At 41.7% G+C, this 23,315-nt stretch overlaps 1 protein-coding gene across 1 annotated transcript in view; it reads right to left on the bottom strand.

Annotated features, from left to right (window-relative positions):
- Nucleotides 1–22,930, bottom strand: part of CHST8 (carbohydrate sulfotransferase 8) — a 138,309-nt gene extending 115,379 nt beyond the window's left edge. Inside the window, exon 1 of the mRNA XM_041490576.1 lies at nucleotides 22,822–22,930. Within this exon, the coding sequence (XP_041346510.1) occupies nucleotides 22,822–22,930 (109 nt within the window). The remainder of the gene's footprint in view (nucleotides 1–22,821) is intronic.
- Between the last annotated feature and the right edge of the window lie 385 nt (nucleotides 22,931–23,315).

The raw sequence follows: 23,315 nt of genomic DNA on the forward strand, positions 1-23,315 counted from the left end.
TCACAATCCTGAGTCTGTTTACACAGAGAAGCTTTTCTGTCATTATATCACTCCACAGTGTATTAAGTAAAAAGCAAATATTCACACAGTGTCACTGGTTTTCACAGGAGCAGGCACACGATCAAGGTTTAGCATGTATGACTACGTTTGCAAAATCAGTGCTTCAGGCAAAGTCTTTCCAAAAAGGTCCCTGTAATGCGGTGTTAGATAATCATAGATGTGCTGTGGATAAAGCACTTTAGAAGGTATGGAAATGGATTTGAAACCACATGAAATACACTTCAGAGATTCCCCAAAGTCAAGTCCTTGTTGAACAAGAAAATGCAGGAGGCTGTCAGGCAGCTCCTGGTGGGCTGGGGCTTTAAGGTGACGTTGGAATTGCTCATCTGGTGCATGTGGAGCAGACTTGGCCCTGGCAGGTAGTGGGGAGCTTCCAGCCCCAGGTGCTTTTGGCAAAAGGTTTAGAAAAAATGTTATGACAGCCACAGAGCAAGTGTCAGAAATGTCACTGCTGCTCCACAAACGAAAGTGAGCGCTGCTGAAAACAGAAAGGACTCTCAGCTCGTGGGGACCCAGGACATTCCTCTGGCTGCCCTGGGTGATTCAAGACCCTGGCAAGGGGCTCAGAGACCTTGGCAAAGAGTCAAAAACACCTGTGCCTTCGATTTTAGTCCATGGAAAAAATTACCAACTTTGTTTGAAGATCTACAAGCCACAAAAGTTTGAGTAGAATGATAGTTAATTTGTCGCAGGGTGAAAAAGTAGAATTTTGGGGTTTTAGAACAGGGGTTTAAGAGGCAAGATGGAGGGATTTGGGCATGTCCTGTCCTTCTTCTCCTTCTTGTCCTCCATCTTCTGCTGTGATGGTGGCACTTTTGGATTGGTTTAGAGTAGAGACAGACTGTCTAACATAGGTGATAGGTATTGGAAATTTCTTGTAAATAAAGTACACATAGTTCTTAGTATAAAAAGTTAACACCACCCCAAGGGCAAGCAGTGTGCCACAACCCGACCTGCTGGGCAGACCTCAGCGGGTAAGAAAAAGAATGTTATAGATAAGGAAAAATAAACAACCTTGAAAAGCAGAACCGTTGCATCTCGGCTTCTTCTTCTGTCACGGGGCTGGGAAAAAAGAGACTTTCTAACAGCTCAGGGGTCATCTCAACCACAGAAACCTGAAATCAGCAACCACATCGTTTTCATGCACAATTAATCTGGGCATCTCTCATTAAACCCAGTGCTAGGGCTTGCTGGAGTCAGCTGCTCAGCCCACGGGCCACCTGGAGATGAGCAAACCTGCAATGGGACAGGAGATCCTGTGTGCTGACGCCTGCTCAGAGCCACGGACAGAGGCAGGGGCTGCATCACGTTCTGATGTTCAGCACTGTGGCTCCACTGAGGGCACACATTCAGTGTATTTGCTACAACGTGCCTTTCTCTTTGCATTTTGGGGTTTTTGCAGCTACGCAGATATGCAAGCTTAAATGAGCTTGGGAAAAAACCCCTGAACAATATCATAGAGTAGTTATTATCAGCCCAAAAATGTCATCATGGAATATTAAAGGATTGAGAGTGCCATGTAGGGACAGTCCAGGCTTCATAAATGTAGGGAATGGCTTTTCAATCCTTTATGTATGCCTTCTACTGACTTTGTTAAATCCAGGGAAGTAGAAAAAATGTCCATTCCTTAAATAAAAGCTGTAAGCAATGTCTGATGATTGCAGGCTGTTTTATTCATATATATATACACATATATATATAGTCACTATGAGAACCTTATTTTTAGTAACATTAACATCCCTCTATACTTCCTAGCTATTTACATGGCCTTTCCCAGGGAATAAATTATAATGGAAAAGCATAAATGACTACCAGACTCCATGAGGATAAGCAAAATTGATAGCTGTATTAACTGATAAATTTTTGTTACACCTGAGCACTGCCTTTCTCTTTTTCCTTTTATTTTCAAGACCACGCACAAGAGGGCACAGCTAGAGAATATTTTGTGTAGCTTGGGTGGGATTTCCTTGCTTGTCCCTCCTCCAAAGGCGGAGGTCCCTCTCTCTTTCTTGAGAAAATAACTCCTACTTCATCTACATATTAATTTCATGGATATACAGAAGCAGCACTTATGTTACAAAGTATAATGTAGGGAATGACTGAAACACGCTGCTCTGCTCTATCACACATGTGGTCCCAGAGAAGCAAGTGGCAATAATATTAAAAAATCAGTTTTCATTGAAATGGAAGAGCTGTACATTGACTGATCTAAATTCAAGCTTCAAACAGGTTGATAAAGCCAAGGTTTATAGGTTTAGTCACTTTCTGGAAACTGACTTGTAATGTCAGTTATTGACATATATGTATTGAATGTAATAATATAAGTAAGTTTAAGTAAACATTCTATTACAATAATTGACAAAAAGATTGGGCCTTGTAAGTTGATGGTTGGACTTGGTAAACTTAGAGGTCTTTCCCAACCTTAATGAAGCTATGAAAAAGAGAATTATATAGGGTAACTAGCATTAAACCAACTGGAAGCATATTTTCATGCTTTTATAGGCTTTGCAAAGCATGTATACAGTGTGATACGTACTGTCTCAGATGCCATTTTCATTTTTGATGCTTTCTGTATTAGATTATTAACGTAGTGTGATCTGGGAGGCATAAAGGAACATTCTGCTTCCTTTCAGAATGAAAAGCCAATGCACATCGTTCCAAAGGTTTTCCTGTGTGCCATTTTCATACACGAAATTCACTCAATAAAAGTGATTATAATTAAAATGCCATTTTCCTGGCTTGCAGCGTGCTGTTACCCAGAGAACTCCGAGCTGCCCAGCTGGGGCTGCTGCTGCCCTTTGGGAGTTTCCTGAAACAGCCTCCCCATGGCTCCATCCCAGAGCTGCCAAGAAAGTCATCCAGAAATGGGCTCTGTAAGCATGGGAAGCTATCACGGCAGGTTCCAGCCGGGCTGAGCCCAGTGGGGTGCCGTGGCCAGGATAACTCAGTGGAGGCTCAGACCAGGTCCAATCTCCCAAGCCATTCCCAGCTGCGGGCAGCCAAGCAAGCTTAAGCAATTTCAGCTCTTTAGTGATTATCAGCTCTGTGATATCAGCTCTTTAGCTTGCTAGGTGCCTGGCAGCAGCAGACGCAGGGAGAGAGAGGAGAAGTGCTGTGTGAGGTTCTGCAGGATTCTTTATTAGCGTCTTCCACGAAGGTTCTCAGTGACAGCTCTTCTGCCGAACCAGGCAGAATTAGGGGTTTCTATACCCTACAGAGGTTTTGAAAACTGTCCAATAGTAAGGGTCAGGGAAAAGTGACCTACAGGCTTACAGAGAGATAAGCAGGGTCCGAAAGGCGGCAGAGAGGGGCTTCTAAGGCGCGAGTCATCGTGACTTGGCATTTCCTAGCTCAGGCTTCTGACCTCCAAGGAGGCCTTGCAGGCTCTGTGCCTGCTACAGGAAGCAGCTTAGCCCAGCCCATGAATGCCAGTCATTCCCGGGCTGTGCAGCCTGCCCGCTCCGAGTGCCAGGCTCCTGTGCCGCTGCCAGCGGAGCCCGGCGCGCCCGCGCCCTCCCGCAGACGGGCAGCGCTGCCGCGGGGCACACAGAGACATTCTGCACGCTCAAACTGGCTTTCAAAAGTCTGCTCAGAGCAGAGGCAGCAGTAAAAAATACAAGTTATTACATAGTTCCCGTCCATAAATGGCGATTTTGAATTTTCCAAAGAAGATTCTGTAAAAATGGTTCCCGTGTGCAGAGTCTGGCAGGGTTGGCTGCATGGTCCAGCCAGCCTGCAGCACACCTCCCCTGTAAACCAGAGGGAGCTTGTGGCATTCCCATTCTCTGAACATGATTCCTGCGCCCAGGGTTTTTCTGCTGGGAAGCTGCAAGGCAGTGAGAGGCCTCAGAGAAAAGGAAAACAATTCTTACCTCATTTGCTTCTCCTGTGTTTTGCTCCTTTGGAATGTGTTTGGAGATTGTTCACCCACAGGTGATTGTTTCATTGGTTTTGCTGTGAGTTGTTTTCACTCTTTGGCCAACCAGTGCCAAACTGTGTCGGGACTCTGGAGAGAGTCACGAGTTTCATTATTATCTTTTTAGCATTCTGTAAGCATCTTTTATGTATTCTTTAGTATAGTGTAGTATCGTATTCTTTAATATAATATAGTATAATAAAGTAATAAATGAGCCTTCTGAGAACATGGAGTCAGATGCATCATTCCTGCCTTCATCAGTGGCCCTGCATTTACAATAGGAGCTCTGCTTTGGACGGGCACAGTGCAGCTCATCACTACAGACACATGGCTAGAGGCTCTCAATTTACAAACAACCTGACCAAAGTTGGATTACTAAATCCATAATCCTTCATCTGAATAAGTGCTTTCATTAAAAAAAGTGCAGTGTTCAGTGGAGGTTGTTCAGGAGGGGAAGAGCTCCAGAAAAGTGTATTTATATGTAAAACTGCTGGTTTTGAATGTAGAAAAACATCATATTAAATTTTTTCTTTTGTGAGTTTTGTTGGGAAAAAAAGGAACAAAACTTCGGAGGGACAGAATCTAGTGTTTGGTTGAAAGCCATTGACCTTAGAAACAAAATGCTTTTGTTTAAAAACATCCCTTAACCTATTCTGTTGAGCAGTTTAGATAAGAAAATGATTTATTTAAAGGTTCAAGAATAAGTTTAAAGAACAAAAAATAGATACTTTAGTGTGTGCCTTAGGATCCTGGGTAGCATAGCAGACAATTAACACTGCTGAAATAGTTGCCCTCCAGTCTGTAGATCACAGCCACAGTGGTTTAAGCCACCATATTTATACAAAAGAATTAAAATGTACATCTTCACAGAGAACTGTTGCATAGCTTTAATATTAATTTAACAAATGTAATCCCTATGAATGAGGCTTATCATTGAAACAGCAACAGGACTTTTGGGGTGTTGCTAAGCAGTATTGTAATTACAGGGATTGGCTGCAAACTGCTCTTGTGAGGAGAGGCAATGGCTCATGAAAATGCATCAACCATTCATACCCTGCCTACTCCCCTAGTCCCTGTAGGGTACCAACGTCTTCCTCCAAAGATTCATCTCAATTTCCACAGAGGGAGAAAAGATTGTAAAATCAATAAAATCATTATGGTTGCAGCTAATCTATTTTAAAGAAATCCTTGTAAGCAATGTGCATTATTACCACAATGAGATAGGTCTGTGCTCACGGGCTGTGCTGCCAGTCACCAAGAGAACCACCAAGAGAACCAGAGAACCCCCCTGGTCTGCGAGTGTCTGACACGTGTTTACATGTTAACATTCATTAGGAGATTCGGTCAAGCAATTCACGCTTGATTAATTGATTATCCCATGGTGACAGTTCATTTTTTGAAATGTCTGCCAAGCTGGGAAGGAGCAGGACAGTCAGACCAATGACAAAAGACATTGATGGACAAACACTGGGCTTGCTGAACAGCTGCTGCAGTGGCAGACCAGCATCTTCAGAGTTTAATCAATGCCTCAAAGACATGGCAACGCTGTAAAGATTGTTTATTTCTTTTCTGTGCATTTATGAATTGTTAATGCAATCAATACATATTAGCTTCATTTGTTGTTTGGTTAAAAAGTAATATGAATTTTCCAAGTTGAGTTGCCTTAATATCAGGTTTTATACAGTGCAATTTATGAGTCCTTGCAGTTTTATGAGGTTTTATTGATGCCTAGAAAGCCAAGCATAATTTCTGACTTTGTTTATTCCAGCATTACAGAATTAGTAAGAGTAGGCATTGCTGGGCTCATTGAATAAATTAATTTCCTTGGCAATGTGTGCATTTTGAATTTTCTTGAATTAAGTCAGAAAAAGTGGATGTGTCAGCACAAGCCAGTAAATAGCAACTGCACTGCAAGAGGGTTTCAAGCTAGAGCAGTGCAAGGGAGAAGCTCTAAACCAGAGTAAATTACCCACAGGCAGTACATGTGTTGGAACAGATCATCCCTTGCTTAAATGGTACTGGAGTCCATTGAATTACCTAACAGACAAGTTTGGCCCAATATTAATCTGCAGCAGATGTTTGACTAATGAATGATTTGAAAGAGCTTGAGTGTATTGTGATATAATGACCTGATATTGCAGTGTACTGCTTTCAGAGCTTGTTTTTGTCTTACTAATGCAGTGGAAACAAAAATGCAAAAGTCAGAGTGTGAGTTTTCAGAACAATCACTTGGTTTTGGAGTATAAAGAAAGAAGAATCCTAAATCATTAAATTATTGCAGCTCACAAGTAAAGTCAGAACCAGACTGGTGTGTGACCTAGCCATGGGCAGGTATTGTTTTGAGCTTTAATGAGACAAGCATTCAGAGAGCTGCTCTTCTCACATCACCCACCTCTACTCCTCTCCCTCCTCAGCCTCCTCCTTCCTTGCATATTCTGCACACAGGGTGACAGGGCAGGACTGTGCTGAGGCAGCAAAGGTGGTTCTCTGATGCTCTGGATCCCTTGCCACTGGGAAGCTGCCCAGGGAAGCTGCTGTAGCTCGTCTCTTTCCTGACAGCCCTGCCTAAAGATCTGAACTTGTTTTCTAAAAGCCAGGAGGAGTTATCACTGAGTTCAGTTGCAATTTCTACAATCATTGCTGTTGTCTTGTGAAGTCCAAGAATTCTTGAACTGAAGCTTGATGATTTCAGGAACAGGCTGTAGGAAAGCTTTCTCTATGCATCTCACTTTTTACATCACTGTGTCACACATTTCTGGGTGAACCCCTCAATTTTTGGTCTTTGTCTCTCATGAAGTTCTAACCATGCACCCATCCTGCCCTGCTCAGGGTGTGACCAGGGTGTGACCAGGATGCCACAAACAAATTCAGGTGAAGAACAAGGAGAGCCAACACGCTGTGTGTCTTCTGAATTAAGCCACTGTCTAGGGGTCACAGAAAGAGAATTTGATGAAGAGAAGTTAAAAGATTGTGCTTCTTTGCCAACATAAAAGAAGTTCTGTAAGAAATATGAGTGCTCCTGGGTTAGGGCATAACCTGTGTGTTAGTAATGAGAATATGGAAGAACCTTTACCTGACAACAGTTTATTCCAGAACAGACTACCTTGCCTTTTCTTCTAAACCATTACATACTGCTGGGTGCTAAAGACAGGATATTTTAGTGGATAGAAGGGCTGCTGATCTGAGCCACCATGGCAATTCCTCTGCTCCTAATAACAGAGGCTGCTGTCACTTCAGTGACAATTAGCAGGCAAATCCTGTTACAGGAATAAGATCACCTAATCCTCAACTCTGGTACATGCTATTCACTGTGATACTGTTTTAATTATAAGACTTGTGCAGGCTACAATACTTTGTGCAAAAAATCCAGAAAATTCAGAAATTGTGTCAGATGACATCACTCAAAAATGGCAAGTTAGATGTCTGCTATTTTCAAATTATCACCAAAAGTGTACTGGGGACAGCCAAAGGTGATACAGAGACTCCATCATCAGAAGGCATGAAAAGCACTTTATTATTAGAAATCTACAGTTCTTATAGAAACAATGGTGGACCTAAGGCCTGATTGGCCTTTAGGAAACTTCTCTCACACTACTGGTGAACTATGAATAGCACACTCTAGAGAACCGTATCTATAAACAATGGTTACAGAAAGAAAGATAGAATTGTTTGAATTCTTTTCTCTAAGTTTCCCACAGCTTCTAAAATCCTGGGAGAACGATGTCTCTCTGTGTTCAGTGGATATGTAATTACTACACATATGATTACTCCACCCCTTGTAATTGGCATAACTACTTTTCTGTGCTGTCTGAGTGGTTATAGTAGGAGACCCAGCAAGGTCTGAAGTGTCACTAGCAATTTTCCTCTTTGCTGCATTTTTAACTTGTTTACAAAGGCAGAAAGCAAGAAAAAGATACTTGGAGAGAGCCCACCAGGTAGGTTCTCCACTTGGTGTTTGTGTCCTTTAAGACTTGTTCCCTAGGTGCAGCAAAGAGAGAGAATCATCACAGGAGTGAGTGCAGGAGCAGTTGGCTGCACACTGGGACACTGAGCCCTGGAACAGCAAACTCTACTCCAAGAACCTTCTCCTGGCACTGCAGGAATGTGGAACTGGGGCAGTCCCTCAGCACTGAGGAGATCCAGGCTTCATTTAACAGCAGGCACTGTCTCAGGGCTTCTTGTTCCCTAGGGATTTTCTTTCTAACAGGAGGAGGGTTAACTCCACCAAATAGGAAATCTAGCCAAAATAAAGTGAGTTTAGGGGGACCTGTACTTTCTGTTTACTTGAAGAATAGAACAACTCCCATGAAGGAGGATATTAGAAGAATCTCTCTCACTCTTACACAAGCTGTCTTTGGACGTGTAGCTGCATAATGAACCTTGTGCTTTGCCCCCTGTACCTCTAAGAGATCTTCTCTAGGGGACTTTCTGCTCTTTGGTATCTCAGGTTTTGCAAAGAATTTAGCACCAGTATAAATCTGCTAACATAAAGTTACCAGTAAGTGATGGCTTGAGATATTTTCTTTGAGAAAACACCATCTAGCAGTCTACATACAGACCTTGGCCCTGTGAGCAGAACTCAGCCCCAAAAGCTGGGCCATCACTTTAAGTCAGTGTAATGTTACTAAGGACTCTCCACATCAATGCATTTAAAAGTCTGTTCATTATAATTTCTGTTTCACAGAGCTAGAGTAAGTGCTGTGGCTTTCTGTTCCCGTGATATTCATGCTATTCCTAGCCTTTTTTGTACTTAATATATCCCTGGATTAACTTAACTGAATTGGAGAGACTGCTGAAGGTGTGTTGTCTTGGACTGATGCTCTTTCCAGTTAGCACAATTAAGTATCAGTTACAGCAATGAAACAAAGCAATGAACAATCCTTAAAAATAATGTTGTTATAATTTCTCACAAAAATCTATTTATTATTTTTAGCAACCTACATTACTCATTTCCCTTATTCTTCCCCAAAACTCAGAACAGACTTACTCGGTAGCTCTTTCAATTACAAGTGTCAGTATTATGATTCTTTGTCATGCTTTGTATTTTGTTATCCCCAGACTCAAAATCTGTTCCTTTTCTCTTCCATGTTATCTTTAACATCTTTATAACAAAAGTGCTGCAAAAGCAATTGGAGAAAGATCAGTCTGTCTGACAACATCATTCTTTGCAGCGTGGTAGATTTTGAAAAGAGGCCACCAGCTCTGCAAGATGAAGTAGCATTCTCTTTAACAAAGGAGGATAAGCATCAGAGGCATCTGGGGAAAACCTCTGATTCAAAGTGCTGCACTGTGAATATGAATTCTAACCAGTAACAAGACAAAAGCAGAGTATCATGTTCAGTAAGCTGAGTTCAACTCTGCTGAAGCAGGGGCTGCAGGAACTGATAAATTCTTGGGACACACTCGAAGGTGAGTTGAGATCTCCAACAGTCTTTGAATCAGGTTTTCTAAAGCTATTTTTAAAGTACATGGACCTCCACCTGCCTTAGGAGCCATAATCATTGAGCAAATTAGCTATTTATGTGTATGAGTGGCTAAAGCAATCCAAGGGAGATCCATGAGCCTAGTGCACCAGCAGTTTGACAGCAGAGGTGTCACTGGAACCTGCTGAGGCTGACCCCTGTTGCTTCAGGGCCTTCCCACTCTAACTCTCCTACAGAAATGCCTGTAGGATTTCTGGTACTGTCCCCTGCCAGTGTCACTCACTTCACAGAGGCTTGCACTGTTGTCTGGGCAGAGGGACAGGGACTGAATGGAAGCACAGCTTAAAGGATGAGGTTGCATCAGCTGTAGCAGAGGTTATGTGCATCACTTCTGCATCACTTTTTAGGGAAATTGAATTTTAAACCAGACTAACCATTTTGAAGCTTTGGTTATTTCCCCAGATGTATCTTTTTGCTGTTTCAGATATAGAAAGAAATGCTAGAAGAGATCTGAAATGTGTATGTTTGCAGGAGGGTTAAAACGTTCTTGCTGTGAGCAGTTGGAGTGTATTTAAGGTGATCTGTACACAGCACTGCTCACTGCTGGAGCCATGGATGGGCAGCACAGGGAACCACAGTGAGGGGAAGAGAGCTCTGCACCCTCAAAGACTCATCCTCAAAAGTCCTCTGAACAGTGACAAAGCATATATGCCTTCTGAAGAAAGCTGGGGCTGGGATTTTCCCTGTAAACTTGAGTGGGGCTGCAAAAAGGGCCATTAAGCCCAGGCACATTTACTGCTGACCATCCTTCTGCACGGGCCCAGTGAGGAAATGCATCTTTCCAGCTGGGTGGTTATTTGTGTCTGGTGTGGAGCACTCCTAATATGTTGTGCTTCAGTCTCCTTTTGAAGAGATTATTTCTGGTTTATAGTTCAAGCCACATGCATAGCTTTAGATGCATTTCTGGTTGCTATACCCTTTAAACTGGAGCTTCAATATCCATTAAGTCTGTGAGCTCCTAAAATTATTGTGTGGACATGCAGACCTCTTTCTATTGAGGTTTGCTAGGTGTAAGCTTACTTTTTCCCCCTTTGTTTGGATCCTTTCGTTACCATAAAAGCAATCCATGGACTCAAAAATGTAGAATAGAATGAATGGTTCCTACATATTTTGCATAACCTGACCTGGCCACCCCTCCTTGGAGGCTCCAAGCCATGGGGGTCTGGCTTCAGCTCCTCCTCATGGTTAAACACCATGAAACTATCAGTAAACAACCTGTGGATTGTCCCATTCTGTGTCTAAAATCCTGCTTGGCCACCTGCACCCAGGATCCCATTTCCATTTTCCAGGTGCCTTCCAGCTAAGACACAGCTGGGGAGAAGATGGACATACAATCCAAACGCAGCTGTGCATTCAAGGAATCTTAGTTTTGGGAAATTCCTGACAAAAGAATAGCTAAGCTTGCTAAATAAAAGAAATAGAGACAGATTCATGCAAGCAGGCTATAAAAACAGTCAATACATGCAACAGGTTTAATAAATGCTTTGCTTAGGGAGCAAAGTCACAGCCAGAAAGCAGAATTGCCTTTTCCCAAGGTGAGCCTCTAACACCATGCACCTTCTTCATGGAGAAGGGCACGGCAAATACTTTGCTTCTATCAAGACCAGAGTTCTGTGCTTGCTTCTGCTTCCTCTAAATGACTACAGGAAGATGGTTTGCCTTGCTAATTGCAGCTGCTGTTGTAGCAAATAGGGTTTCTCTTGGAATATGAATAATTAGCCCTTCATTTGAATGTTTTAACAGCATCGGTGTTGGTTGCTAAAAGGACAGAAACACAGAAACATTTAATTAATGAATATTAAAATATTCAGAATTTTTGAAATGCTGCCTCAGCAGTTCTTTGTGAAACATCTTTAATTTTAATCACATGGCTATCTGTTAGTGGTGGTGTGGAAGCTGTGATGAAAATGGCTGAATGATGTAAAAATGCCAAAAAATCCACACACCCTTCTGAACTCAGTAGGAGCCAGCATTTGACTTGCACGCCCTAATTTGAGGAATATGAAATCTAATTAAGATTAAATTGCAACAAAAATAAACAAAGAACAAGGGACACAAGGATGCCTCCCCTGTTTCAGGTAGGACAGGCTGCAAGCAGCAGGTGTGGATGAGGGAGATGAAGGATGGGAGGGAGATGGGGGCAGCTCAGTCCTGCTCCCCAGCCCACCTCACAGGGGATGCTTTAAAGCCCAAGTTTCTTTCCCTACACAAAAATATAAAGAACTTAAAAATACAGCAAGTCTGGTGCTGCAGGAATCTCTTCCCAAAGGCCCCAGTAAAGGGGGCAGGGGTGCTGAGCTGCAGCTGTGTGTGCTGAGAGTGCTGCCGCTGATCTGCTCAGGATCATTTAGGGCAAAAAGGAAAGCATCCACCCTTGAAAGGGACTCTGGTGATGGCACATCCAAGACTGGTGTGAAGGGTAAATCAAGTACATTTCAGCCTTTGAAGCTGAAAACGAGGAAAAGTCCCTTGTCTGTACTGTGGCTTTCTGATTTTTAATCTGTGATTTTATGGAGGAAAGAAATAGTGGGACTGAATTTCTTTAAGGAACAGTGTCCTTGGCTTATTAATTCACTTCATGTATTGTCCAATTTGGGGGGAAGGGCTGCATTTGTGTGTGGGTGATATTATTGTAGGAAATGTCTTACTTAATTATTATCTACTGAAACATCACCTAGGAGATACTCTTTCTCTGACATGCAGCTTGATACTTCATGCAGAAAGAGGTAACTCTTCCACAGTTCATTAAATTATGTTGTGGTGAACTTATCTCCACTGGGTCGCAATTAAGAATTGAAGCCACTGCCTTTAGAGGAAAAGGCAGAGAATAATCAGAATATACTGAATATATAATTTGATCTCTGGAAGTAAGCAAGAGGAAAAATATGGTGTGCAAACGTGTAGACATTAAGAATGTATGATGTTCCAAAGATTTGTATATGGAAGTATCATATAATTATATCATTACTGTTCCTTGGAAATATTTAGTGCTTAAAAATTCCAGGTATTCTCTCTAAGTTTGTTAACTACTGCAAGGTAACTTCAGTAAATGTACATTTTTATACTTCCCTTGTCTCCACTGTAGCACCCCGGGAACTTCAGTCACACAGATTTTGGACCCATTGCCTATTGACATGCACTATAAAACTGCAATAAATGTTATGTTATACTCTTATTTCATTAAAATTTTTCATTTTAATAATTTTTTTCCTTTTTAAAAAATGCTAAAGTATTTAGCAGAACTAGTCTCTCTGTATGTTTTCCAACAAAAACCCCACAAAGCTCCATTCATTAGATAATTTCAAATGTGAAGAAGTTGTCTCAGCTGATGTTTCTCAGACCTCCTTGCCCACCATTCTTCTGCTGCACACATCTTTTTTTTCCCTGTTCCTCTTCCACTCACGTAGAAGAGATATAGGAGAGATCACATGCCTATTGTTCTTAAAACTGTTGTTATAATGGTTTGGTAAGGTCTGTTTATTTTGTTTTTCTCCTACAAAATATAAATCATGCCAAGAAGCTTTCTGCAGGTATTGGTGGCATACAGCACTGGACCAGGCAGGGATGCGGTTTGAACACCTGAACACCCACATCACCAGTGCAGAGGTGTCAAATAACTCCTGACGTGGTACATTCCTGAGCAACTTAATCCCCTTCACCAGTAGGAGAATGAGCAGCTCATAAAGCAGAATAATGGGAATTTTAATTACGTACTGATTCAAGGATGCCTCCTGTTTACAAGGAAATAGCATCTCTTGAGCTGAATGAAGGGGAGGGACAGGTTTCAGTTTAACAGCTCACAGAAAATAAGAGGATCCATTTGCAATTAGTACTGGCTGCTCACAGTATCCAAGTGAACTCGGTGGCTGAGGTGCTGGTGTTTGCCTTGAGCATGTGAATGGTATCCCAGCTCTGTTTAACTTCTCCACACAGTCTTTAAGAGGAGTTTTAAACAGTTACAGTGAACTACCTTAATGTCTCAATGAGTACAGAATTGCCTTGCTATGGCATAAAATTCCTGGTCCCTACCTGCAGCTGGGCATTTTTACTTTTGTGACCATTTGAATACACACCCTCTCATTTGTTTACAGTGGAATAGTGAGCAGAGTTTGTTTTCCTGTATGAGATAAGCACCATCATGTTTTCCTGAGCAGCTGCACACACAATTAGGAGGGCCCAATTAGAGCTGCATTGCATTCACACAGAGCAGCAGTGATTGCTGCCTGTAATTTCTCCCGTGGTCTGACTTAGTGGTATTAAGTTGTGCAGGACTTCATTAACAAATGAAGACAAGTCAAACAAGTCAAGAAAAAAAAATGCAACAAGCTGGATACTGGTATGTAGGATCTTGGCCCTTGTGCACTACCTGTGGCACTCTCCTGCCACCCCTCTCAAGTAGCCACTAAGCAAGTGATCAGTTTTCTCTGTTTAGGCTTGTGCTTTCTGTCCTCCTGGCCACACCAAGGACTTGTATGTGTCCTCTGCTTCCATACCAGCCACTCTGACTGCAGTGGGTGCATGCTATCCAAAGACTCCTGTAAATTCAAGCCTGAAGTAATTAAGCCAATATTCCTTTGTCCTACCATCATTACAGGAAGCTCAGCACTGCCAAGTGGAAGGAGGAAGGTAAATGAATTAGAATACAGAAGGAACGGGGCAGTGGAGCACCGTGCTTTCTTTAAGGATGAGGATTTTCAGTCACACCCTGTTTTTTTTCCCTCCCCAGGCTGTTCCGTCCCAATTGCTCCATCAAGGGACTTGATGTCCCTGCCTTCCCCCAGACCCGTGTGCACACACATCCTCGGGGGCACAGCGGGTTTTGCTTTCCTCATTTAGGGGCACCCAAAGTCTGTAAACACAGATTTCTTGGCTAAAGTGCCACAAGGAGCAAAACATCAGACAGACAGTCCCTGTCAAGAGTCGTGTGAGAAAACGTGTGGTTTCTAACCAAGGACAGGAAGAGAATACGCAAAAGACTCAGTTTCTATAGATATGGATAGTGATTCTAAAGAAAAGAGGGAAAGAGGGAATTCTCTCAATTGTCCTGATGTGCAGAAGTGGCAGCACTGGAAGGGCCTGGCAGGAGCCTTTTGACCCTTAATCACCACATAGATGTTCTGAAGTGGCTGAGATGAAAAAGTGACAAAGATGGGACTTAATTTCACAAGATGCAGAATACTCTGACCCTTGGGCAGCAGAGCCCTCGAGGCACTGAAGCAGAATTAGCAGCTGAGCCACTCAGTCCATAGGGAGGTGCTTTACTGCACTATTGCTGTGAGATAGTGTCTTACAGGAGAGGACACGATTAAAATCAGTTAACCTCCTTGTGTACATCAAGTGAAGATCTCAATCCAGTCATTCATTTTCAAAAATTGATAGATTGTTGGTTTGGAGAAAATTATAAAGATGTCCCCAAGAAGTTTGGTTTACTTTGGTTTTGGTTACTTTGGTTTTTTGCTCTCTTGAGTGGTGCTAAAGCAGTAAACTGGCAGTTTTGATGCTGATTCACAAAGAAAGCCATAATAGGGAAGAAAGCCACCTTTAATTTCAAGCTCCACTAGAATCATGAAAGGAAAATTAATGTTTACTAAATGAAAAAGGATGATATTGCTGGAGAGAGGAAGTTTTGGTTAAGCTTTTAAGGGAATATTAATAACTTTCAGAAATGGAAACACGTATTATAAAACATATTTAAAATGGCATAAACTGCAGAAAATCCAGGAAGTATTTTAAACTGACTTAAGCTCCTCAATATGTTACTATGTTTTAAAAATCATACAAATTGAATGATAGCTGACATATGGAAGGAGGCTTTCTAGTGCAGACACGTTTTCTATAGAAAATTAAATACATTTAGAATACATTATTTAGAATAAATGTTTTGTGGTGAAACTAAAGTCTGCTGATCAACTTTTGCACATTTTTGTAATGCTTCTGAAAATGTCCAGAGGAATCTTAGCTGCATCCAGGCTCATTCCCTGGGAATATACTTTCAGGAAGCTGCCATTCTGAGAGTCCTCTGACACAGTGCAGCTGAGTTTTGCCCGTGATATGCTGCCAAGCACCATAAATGAATGCAGCTCAGAGACGGCAGGTTGCTTTTATACAACAACAAAGTGTCAACCTCTGACAGTTTTTAAAACTAAGCTTTAAAGGGAATATCAAACCTTTTATTTACTTTTTTTTTTTCTTTTTAACCAGTCAGAGAAGAAATGCTCCCAGAAAGAGAGAGGATAGAGAAATTTGTGGAAGAGAAAGCTGCCCTACGGGAGTGAGTCAGCACTACATCACTCTGGTTTTATGCTGATAAAAACATTTGGGATTAGGTGACATGGTCTTTATGCCCTCAAATAAAAGGGCAGTGGATCTGGCTCAGTCATCTGTGTGCACCACTGCAGTGGGATTGAACTGCTGCTGGTAATGCACTGGATTTGGTGATAATATCATCATTAATAGGGTTTGGTGTTTTGTCGTGGTATCTAAAAGTCCTTGGGTGCCTTGAATCCTCTGCAGAGAATTCCCTTTATAAGAGGAAATGGAAACACTGAATGGGTGAATTGCCTGATATAACACAATACAGCACAATCTATGAGCAGTAGGGCAACACAGGAACAAATTGCAGCAGCTTTGGATCCCAGTTCCACAGCCTTAACACCTCAGTGCTGTGACACCTGTGAAAAACCTGCTGATGGTGGACAGGAAATGCTGGTTAAATAAATGCTGGTCTGCCGTGCTATAGCATAAGAGCTGTAATTGCTTTACTAGGCTTTAGGCTCAAGAATGTTAACAGAAATTAAAAAAAGAAAGAAAAGGAAAAAAAAAAAAAGGAAAAAAGGGGGGGAAAGAAGTGGTGCCTTCTCAATACTATGTAATAAATAAATGCTGCATTTTTTATAAGACAGCCAAGAATATGGCATAGTCATGAAAGCAGGGAGAAGGTTGTAGGAGACAACCTCTGTATAGTACACTGGTGATAAAACAGCTTATTTGTTATTGTTTTCTACACTAGACTACAATTCTTCTGAACAGATTTGCACTGGCAGGGTGGTGTAGGGCTTCCTCTGAAACCATCTGGGCAGTGTTTGATCCCTTACAGCAGCAGGCTGATGAAGTCATTGCTAGCACTTCTTTGCAATGTGAAAAACAACCAGGCTCACATTCACAGCCTAAACCACAACTGTTTCAAGCAGCAGAAAAGGGAATATCATAAGGGAATAATATAATACTCATAAGACCCTACTAAATGCCTTGCCTAGGCAGACAAGGAAATAGATATTTCTCTTTTCGTCCCAATAACTGCAGACCATTGTGAACCAGGCTTTGTTTGGGGAAGTTCAGTATAAGAAGACTCAGAGTATGTGACTGCAGAAGGCTCAACCTCTCCTGAGTTGGCAGAACTACCCTCACACACATAACAGACGCTTCTTCTGCCTCAAAAGAGCACCAGCAAGCCACCTCTGCTACAGTCACCAGATTCTTTGCTCGTTGTTTCTGCTGATACTGGCAACTGAGAAGCAGATTAAATAGCTTCTAGCTTCTAAGAGCAGTAAGATGCAAATGGCAGGAAAATTACTTCCAAAATTATACAATGCTAGTTCGTTTTCAACTGTTTTTATAGAAAGTTTCCATTCTGGCAAACAGTGCACTGTGCACTGGGACAGCATTGGAAATATACAGTGAGCATGGTGATGTGCCCAGGAGTGTAGTTTGTGAGTAACAAGGTGTGTGTGCTCTGAAAAGGTAACTTTCAGTGCAGCTGTAGTACTGGTGTTTGCTCTCAGGCTGCTGCAATATTTGCTGTGGCTCCCTTGTGCTGTCCCTGTGCCAGCCCTTCCCCACATCTCTCCTTCCTCCCTCTCCTCCCCATCACACCCTCAGTAAAGCAGAAAATAAAGAGGATGATAGAATAATGTTAGAAAGTGGTCAATGAGGTAAGATGGCAATCACTGGAAAATCTCAGCCAGATGAGTTTCAGGCTTGGTTATATTCATATTTGACTTTCAAATTCTCATACAGTCAGAGTGCAAAGCCATTCTCTGTTTTCATCCTTTAGGAGCTTTTACAATATGGATCCTTTGAGATGTATTTTCCACCTTTTTTCAGCTCCCAGATGAGCATGTGACCATATATATTCATCTTAAAAGTTCTAACTGAAAACTCTTACAAGTTTGTGAATTCAGTAATCCTATGGCAAAAATGCAATAACTGTTTTCCCCCACAGACTTACGTAGAAGATTACTAATACTTTCTCTAGCTTTTATATGGCAAAATCTCCTATTAGAAAAGTCTCTGATAGTTTAAAATACCATGTCTCTTCCGACTACAGTGCACAGAGCACACACAGTCTCAGGTACACTGTCCAGCTATGGCAGTGCAGTACAGCTATTTCCTGTGTCCCTCGTGGAAGCAGTGATCCAGTGATCCTTCTGGGTGCTCAGGACCTCACCCACCACCTGCTGCTCATTACCACAGTCCTGTCTCCAGCCCATGGACTGCTGCTCTGTGGCTCTGTGTTTGAAATCCACCTGAGATCTCTCAGGATATGCCGTGCCCTTCGACTCTCCTCTCAGTGTTGTTGTTGGATCAAGTTGCTCTCTCTTGTCCTGCCCAAGTGCAGCTCTCACCGCCCATGATCTCAGGCATCTCACAAACTGCTGTGGCTGTGGCCAAGGCTGGAAGGGCTCTGCTGACTCTCACTGCAGACCCTGACTCAGAGGAAGCACACTCTATGCTGAAGAAGCCTTCTGCCAGCACAGGCTGGACAGGACCCTTCTCTTTTAAGGTTCTGTTGCCTTTTTCCCAACCTGAAATGAAACTCGAGATAATTTATTGTAAAAGAGGATCCTTATTTGAAGGCCTTCAGGAGCAGTTTTGGAAAGATGTTCACAAAAGCCTACCCCACAGGGATGAGTACATATTTAGAGGTTTTAGGAAATTTGCAGAATTGACAAAAAGCACCAATGAGAAGGACAAGTGGTCATTCAATTTCCCCCCAAGTCAAGCCCCTTCTCTGTAGTCCCCCCACAGCACTGGTTGAGCTTGGTCCATAAGATGGATCTGGAAGAGTTGTTCTGGCCTTGGTTCCCAGGAAGGACAAAAACAGGAGAGGGCCTTGTACCCCCAGGGCTTGAAGCTCTGAAATTTGTTTTGTCTTTCTGCCTAGGGAAAGGCCATGGAAAATTACTGGGAAAACTAGCTACTAGTACAATAGGTTACAGAGCTACAAATATACTTGCAAAAATACAGAGAACATATAAAAGGAACAAAAGGCAAAACCCAAACTGGCATCAGTTCCAGGACCAACACAGTGGTGGAGAGGCTAAATATTGTTAGTGTAAAGTTTTTTTTCATGTTTAATATCTTGTCACAGACAGGAGATTTATGCATTAGCATTAGGATGGGGATATATGTATTAAATTTTTCTTGTGCACCATGTGCAAATGTGCTTGACTTAGAACAAGTCCTTTAGTATGTCTGTTTAAGAATAACAGTGTGATTATTGCAGAAGGCAAGTTTTATATCATGAAATCATAGAGTTGTAAAATGGTTTGGGGTGGAAGGGAACCTTGAAGATCTTCCAGTTCCAGCTCCACTGCCCTGGGCTGGGGACACCTTTCACTAGTTCAGGCTGTTTAAAGCCATTCTAGCCTCAAATACTTCCAGGGATGAAGCATCCACAGATTCTCTGAGCAACCTGTGCCAGTGCCTCACAGGGAATAATTTCCTCCTTGCATCTGATCCAAGTCCATCCTCTTTCGGTTTGAAGCCATTCCTCCTTGTCTTTTTGTCCCAGGCCCTTGTCCCAAGTCCCTCTTCTTGGAGCTGTTTTAGGCACTGGAAGGGGCTCTAAGGTCTCCCTGGAGTCTTCTCTTCTCCAGGTGAGCACCGCCACCTCTCCCATCCTGGCTACAGAGGGGCTTTAGCCCTTGGAGCACCTCTGTGGCCTCCTCTGGAGTCTCTCCAGCAGCTCCATGTCCTTCCTGTGCTGGGGACCCCAGAGCTCTGAGGTGGGGTCTCACCTGAGCAGGGCAGAGGGCAGAATCACCTTCCTTGGCATGCTGCCAACACTGATGCCCAGCCCTGGACAGGGTTGGCTTTCTGGGTTGCCAGTGCAGGCCATGTTCAGCTTCTCAGCCACCAAGACCCCCAAATCCTTCTCCTGCTCTCAACCCACTCTCTGCCCAGCCTGTATTTGTGCACCAATGCATGTGCAGGGGGCATATACAATTATACAGGGAGAATTATTACAGTACTATTGTGTTCCTCTATGAGGCATGACCATCACTCACTGACCAACACTCACTGACCATCACTTCCCAGTTTTTATCCTGAGTTCCCCCACTAAAAGCACTCTTCATACACACTAAGAAAAGAACTAAATGAAGTTATTGTCTCTTTAATGACCACAGGAATATCTACTGTATTTAATATATTGCTTTGGGAAATTTGTTCTGCCCACCCCAAATGGCTGTCTGTCTTAAATATATCTGCTCAGAGTGATGTGTGTTATAAAAATAAACTACACAGGAAGCATGTTTGTCAATCAGCAGAAAAGGCCCTACACCCACTATCCCGGGCACATGTACTTCATAAGCATTGGTTTCCAACAGATAAATGTAATCAAGGTTTATATGCTCACAGAAGCCAACAGGATGGGATTTTTTCACTTGGAAGATCAGAAGAAAATTGTAACTAATGTTGTGGAAAATTACTTTGATATTGCTTTCTCAGTACAGCATCACAATTAGGTAGCAATGTGAAGCACAGGGAAAGAATAAATGAATAGTAACAAATCAACACAAACAGCTACTGTCAGGAGTACTTTGCTCTGTGAAAGTAATGTAAGCATTACTTAAAGTTTTATGACTGTGGATTTTATACTGGTTTAAGTAGTACATCAAGGTCTCACTGTCATGCTTGCTAGGACTTAAACAATCAAGAACAATTTCTGAAACAGACAGATAAAACTGAAGTACCAAAGTATTTTTATTAATCTTGTTTCATAAGTTGTTCTATTCCAAATTAAAGATGACTGAACATGCTAACAATGAAAAATGTCCTTTTGGACAATGCAAAGGTTCCTGTGCTTCTTTTTGGTGGAAAATGAGTGTTACCAACTTCTCTCCAGCCCTGCTGATTCCAGCATCTGGCAAATGTGTTTTACTACACAGGAAATACAAAAGCAAAGGCTAATCCAGTAAAGCTTTTCCATGCAGAATCTGTTGTCCTAAGTAGCTTAATGATACGTGCATTTGTTCAGTTCTCTCGAGAGAGCAATCAGGCAAGCAAATTATAGCAATATCCCATCTCCATTAGAGCCAGGCCCCTTTATGGAGAAACACTCTGAGCACAGCCAGGGAAGGATCCTTCTCAGCACACCAAAAACGTTGCCTGTGATTGACAGATTTTCACAGGAGACTGTCTAGGAAGGAAATATGCCAACCTGTATTTTTAAATGAAATTAATGGATATTTTTACCTGTGTTCTTTAAGTCACCTAATATGCTTTAGTGATAACTGGTATAATTTTCAAAAGCAGTGGATATGAGGAGTATCTCAGTCCACTGGGAGTTGAAAGTACTTAACACACATGAAAGTCAGCCAAACAGAAATAAAAGTAATTGTATTGAGCACCATTTACTCAAGGGTACAGTCTGGTTCCTATTAACATAAATAGTAATTGAATGTGAGAATTGAGGAATTGATTACACACCTTTGGCAGTAACAGCATTGTTGGCATGTTTGTGTTTTAGGTATCCACAGCAATCGAGCACATCACACAGTGAGTTTCCCTGCCAGGGGTAGGAGAGCTCTGTTCAAACTTGCTGTTATTTAAATATACTTAGGTGTCCCCTTCTCCAGTTACACTGCTCTCAAAAATCACTTCCCAGCGTACCACAATCAGCAGTCAGCATTCAAGAGGTTTATGGCAGAGAAGAGGTCAAGATGAGGGACCCACAGCGAAAAAAATAGAAAAGAAATTGCACTGGTTTTGAGATCACACTAGGAAATCTTGTTTTCAGGAGCAAAGAATTAACTTTTCAATGTAAAGTTACACGTTCTTAGATGCACGAGAGTACTGCCTGCATTTGCTGTCCATACATCTTTCCCCCTTGCCTAAACTAGTGGCCAGTTTCAGTCAAATATGGCCAGCACCTCTGTTTTTAATATATAAACTCTTTTGCATCTAATCATAAAAAAATAAATCGCAAAAGCACTGAAGGAACTAGTTAATTCCCTGCTTTGCACTACACTGAAGATTCATTACTTCTGTAGTTTCAGCTGAGTGGCTGCTTTCAAAATTGGTGTGTGTGCAGTTGGACTAAATAAACAACATATTAAAGTACAAATTGTTTAGTGACATGGAAACAAGCACTTAACAAACCTAGACACAGAAATTAGCAATTAATGTAATTATTTAAGAGTTCCCTGTGTTACAGTTCAGCTTATTTAAAAATGTTAGCAATGATTTTAAATAGACACAGTTGTGTTCACTGTACAATGAAGATGTCAAATGAATAAAGGTTTTATGAAGCATTTGTTTAGTCAAGGGACAATTTCAGTGCATATAAGAGCAAACACAGGGGCCAAACCCCAGAACACAGTGGCATTATCCTGGATGAGAGCAACTGCACTGGCATTTGTCTAGGCTCTAAAGCAGCCTTCATTACAGCCACAGTCAAAGAGAAAAGGACTGCAAGTAAATCAAGAGATCTTGGATCCTTTAATACTTTTGTGTCTCCCTTTTAAAGGAAACTACTATTTCAGCCCACAATTTTCTAGTTGTCCCATCTCGGTGGCTTTTTTGGCTCTCCACAATTTCAAGTTAGTAGTGCAGGAAGATGACATGCATATGAATAACAGTTATGAAAGGTTTAATTGAAATGAAGCAAATTTAGTGAATGCATCCTAAAGTATTTAAAGTTTCTGATATGACTCATTCATACATCTCTTATTTTGCATCTCATGACACACTAAATACCATATGCAAGTGAAAGGTAAATCCAGAGGTCTTCATTTCCAGGAACAGAACTTTTGATGAAATCTCTCATTTTCACATTTACAGCGATATAGTTGGTAGTAAAAGTTTTCTTTAGCAAAAATTTAACTCCACCCAGCTGGACCCTATGCATGTTGGCAAAGGTTCCTGTATAATCAATTAATTGGTCCTTGAAACTGTTTTTTTTTTCAGCAAATTATTTAAAAAAAAAAATTGATAATTACTTTCAAGGTAGCCTTCATTAAGAATGACACACCTTTTTTGAGGTATCCTCTGTGAAATATGTAAAATACATTGAGAATATAAATACAAAATATTGAGCATGAAAGGGCAGGTGATTCAAATAGAAACAGGAATGCTAACCTGGTGTCTGCTGATGAACTATTTCTTCTGGATCCTGCAGGTGAATGAAGACCACGAGCCCAACTGCTCCAAACAGCAAGATGAAGGAGAACATACATGTCAGCCTCATAATTACTGTTCTCAGATCAATCCAGTTCTGGCCCAGGAAAAGAACCGCATGTGATCTCCAGGGCACTCTTCACTCATAGTCTTTGTCCTCTCATCTGGAAGTCTGGTGTAATATGTCTACAAGAAGTAAAAAACCAAACCAAACTTAGCATAGAGTGCATTTATTCTCCCAATGCAGATCAGTAGATTTAAGTTCTCATTTAGACGAAATTACTGATTTCTCTAGTACTTCTTTTGTACAGTTAATTGCAATAATCCAGCCTATTTATGTCCCATCAGTTGTCTTTAATTTTATGTCCTTTTTTTAACATGTAGAAAAGATGATGTAGTACATAGTTAAAAATTGCATTTTGGGAAAAACGGTCACACCACGACTGCAATTTTCA

This window comes from Pyrgilauda ruficollis, unplaced genomic scaffold, assembly GCF_017590135.1.
Source record: "Pyrgilauda ruficollis isolate IOZ18807 unplaced genomic scaffold, ASM1759013v1 scaffold124, whole genome shotgun sequence".
NCBI lineage: Eukaryota > Metazoa > Chordata > Aves > Passeriformes > Passeridae > Pyrgilauda > Pyrgilauda ruficollis.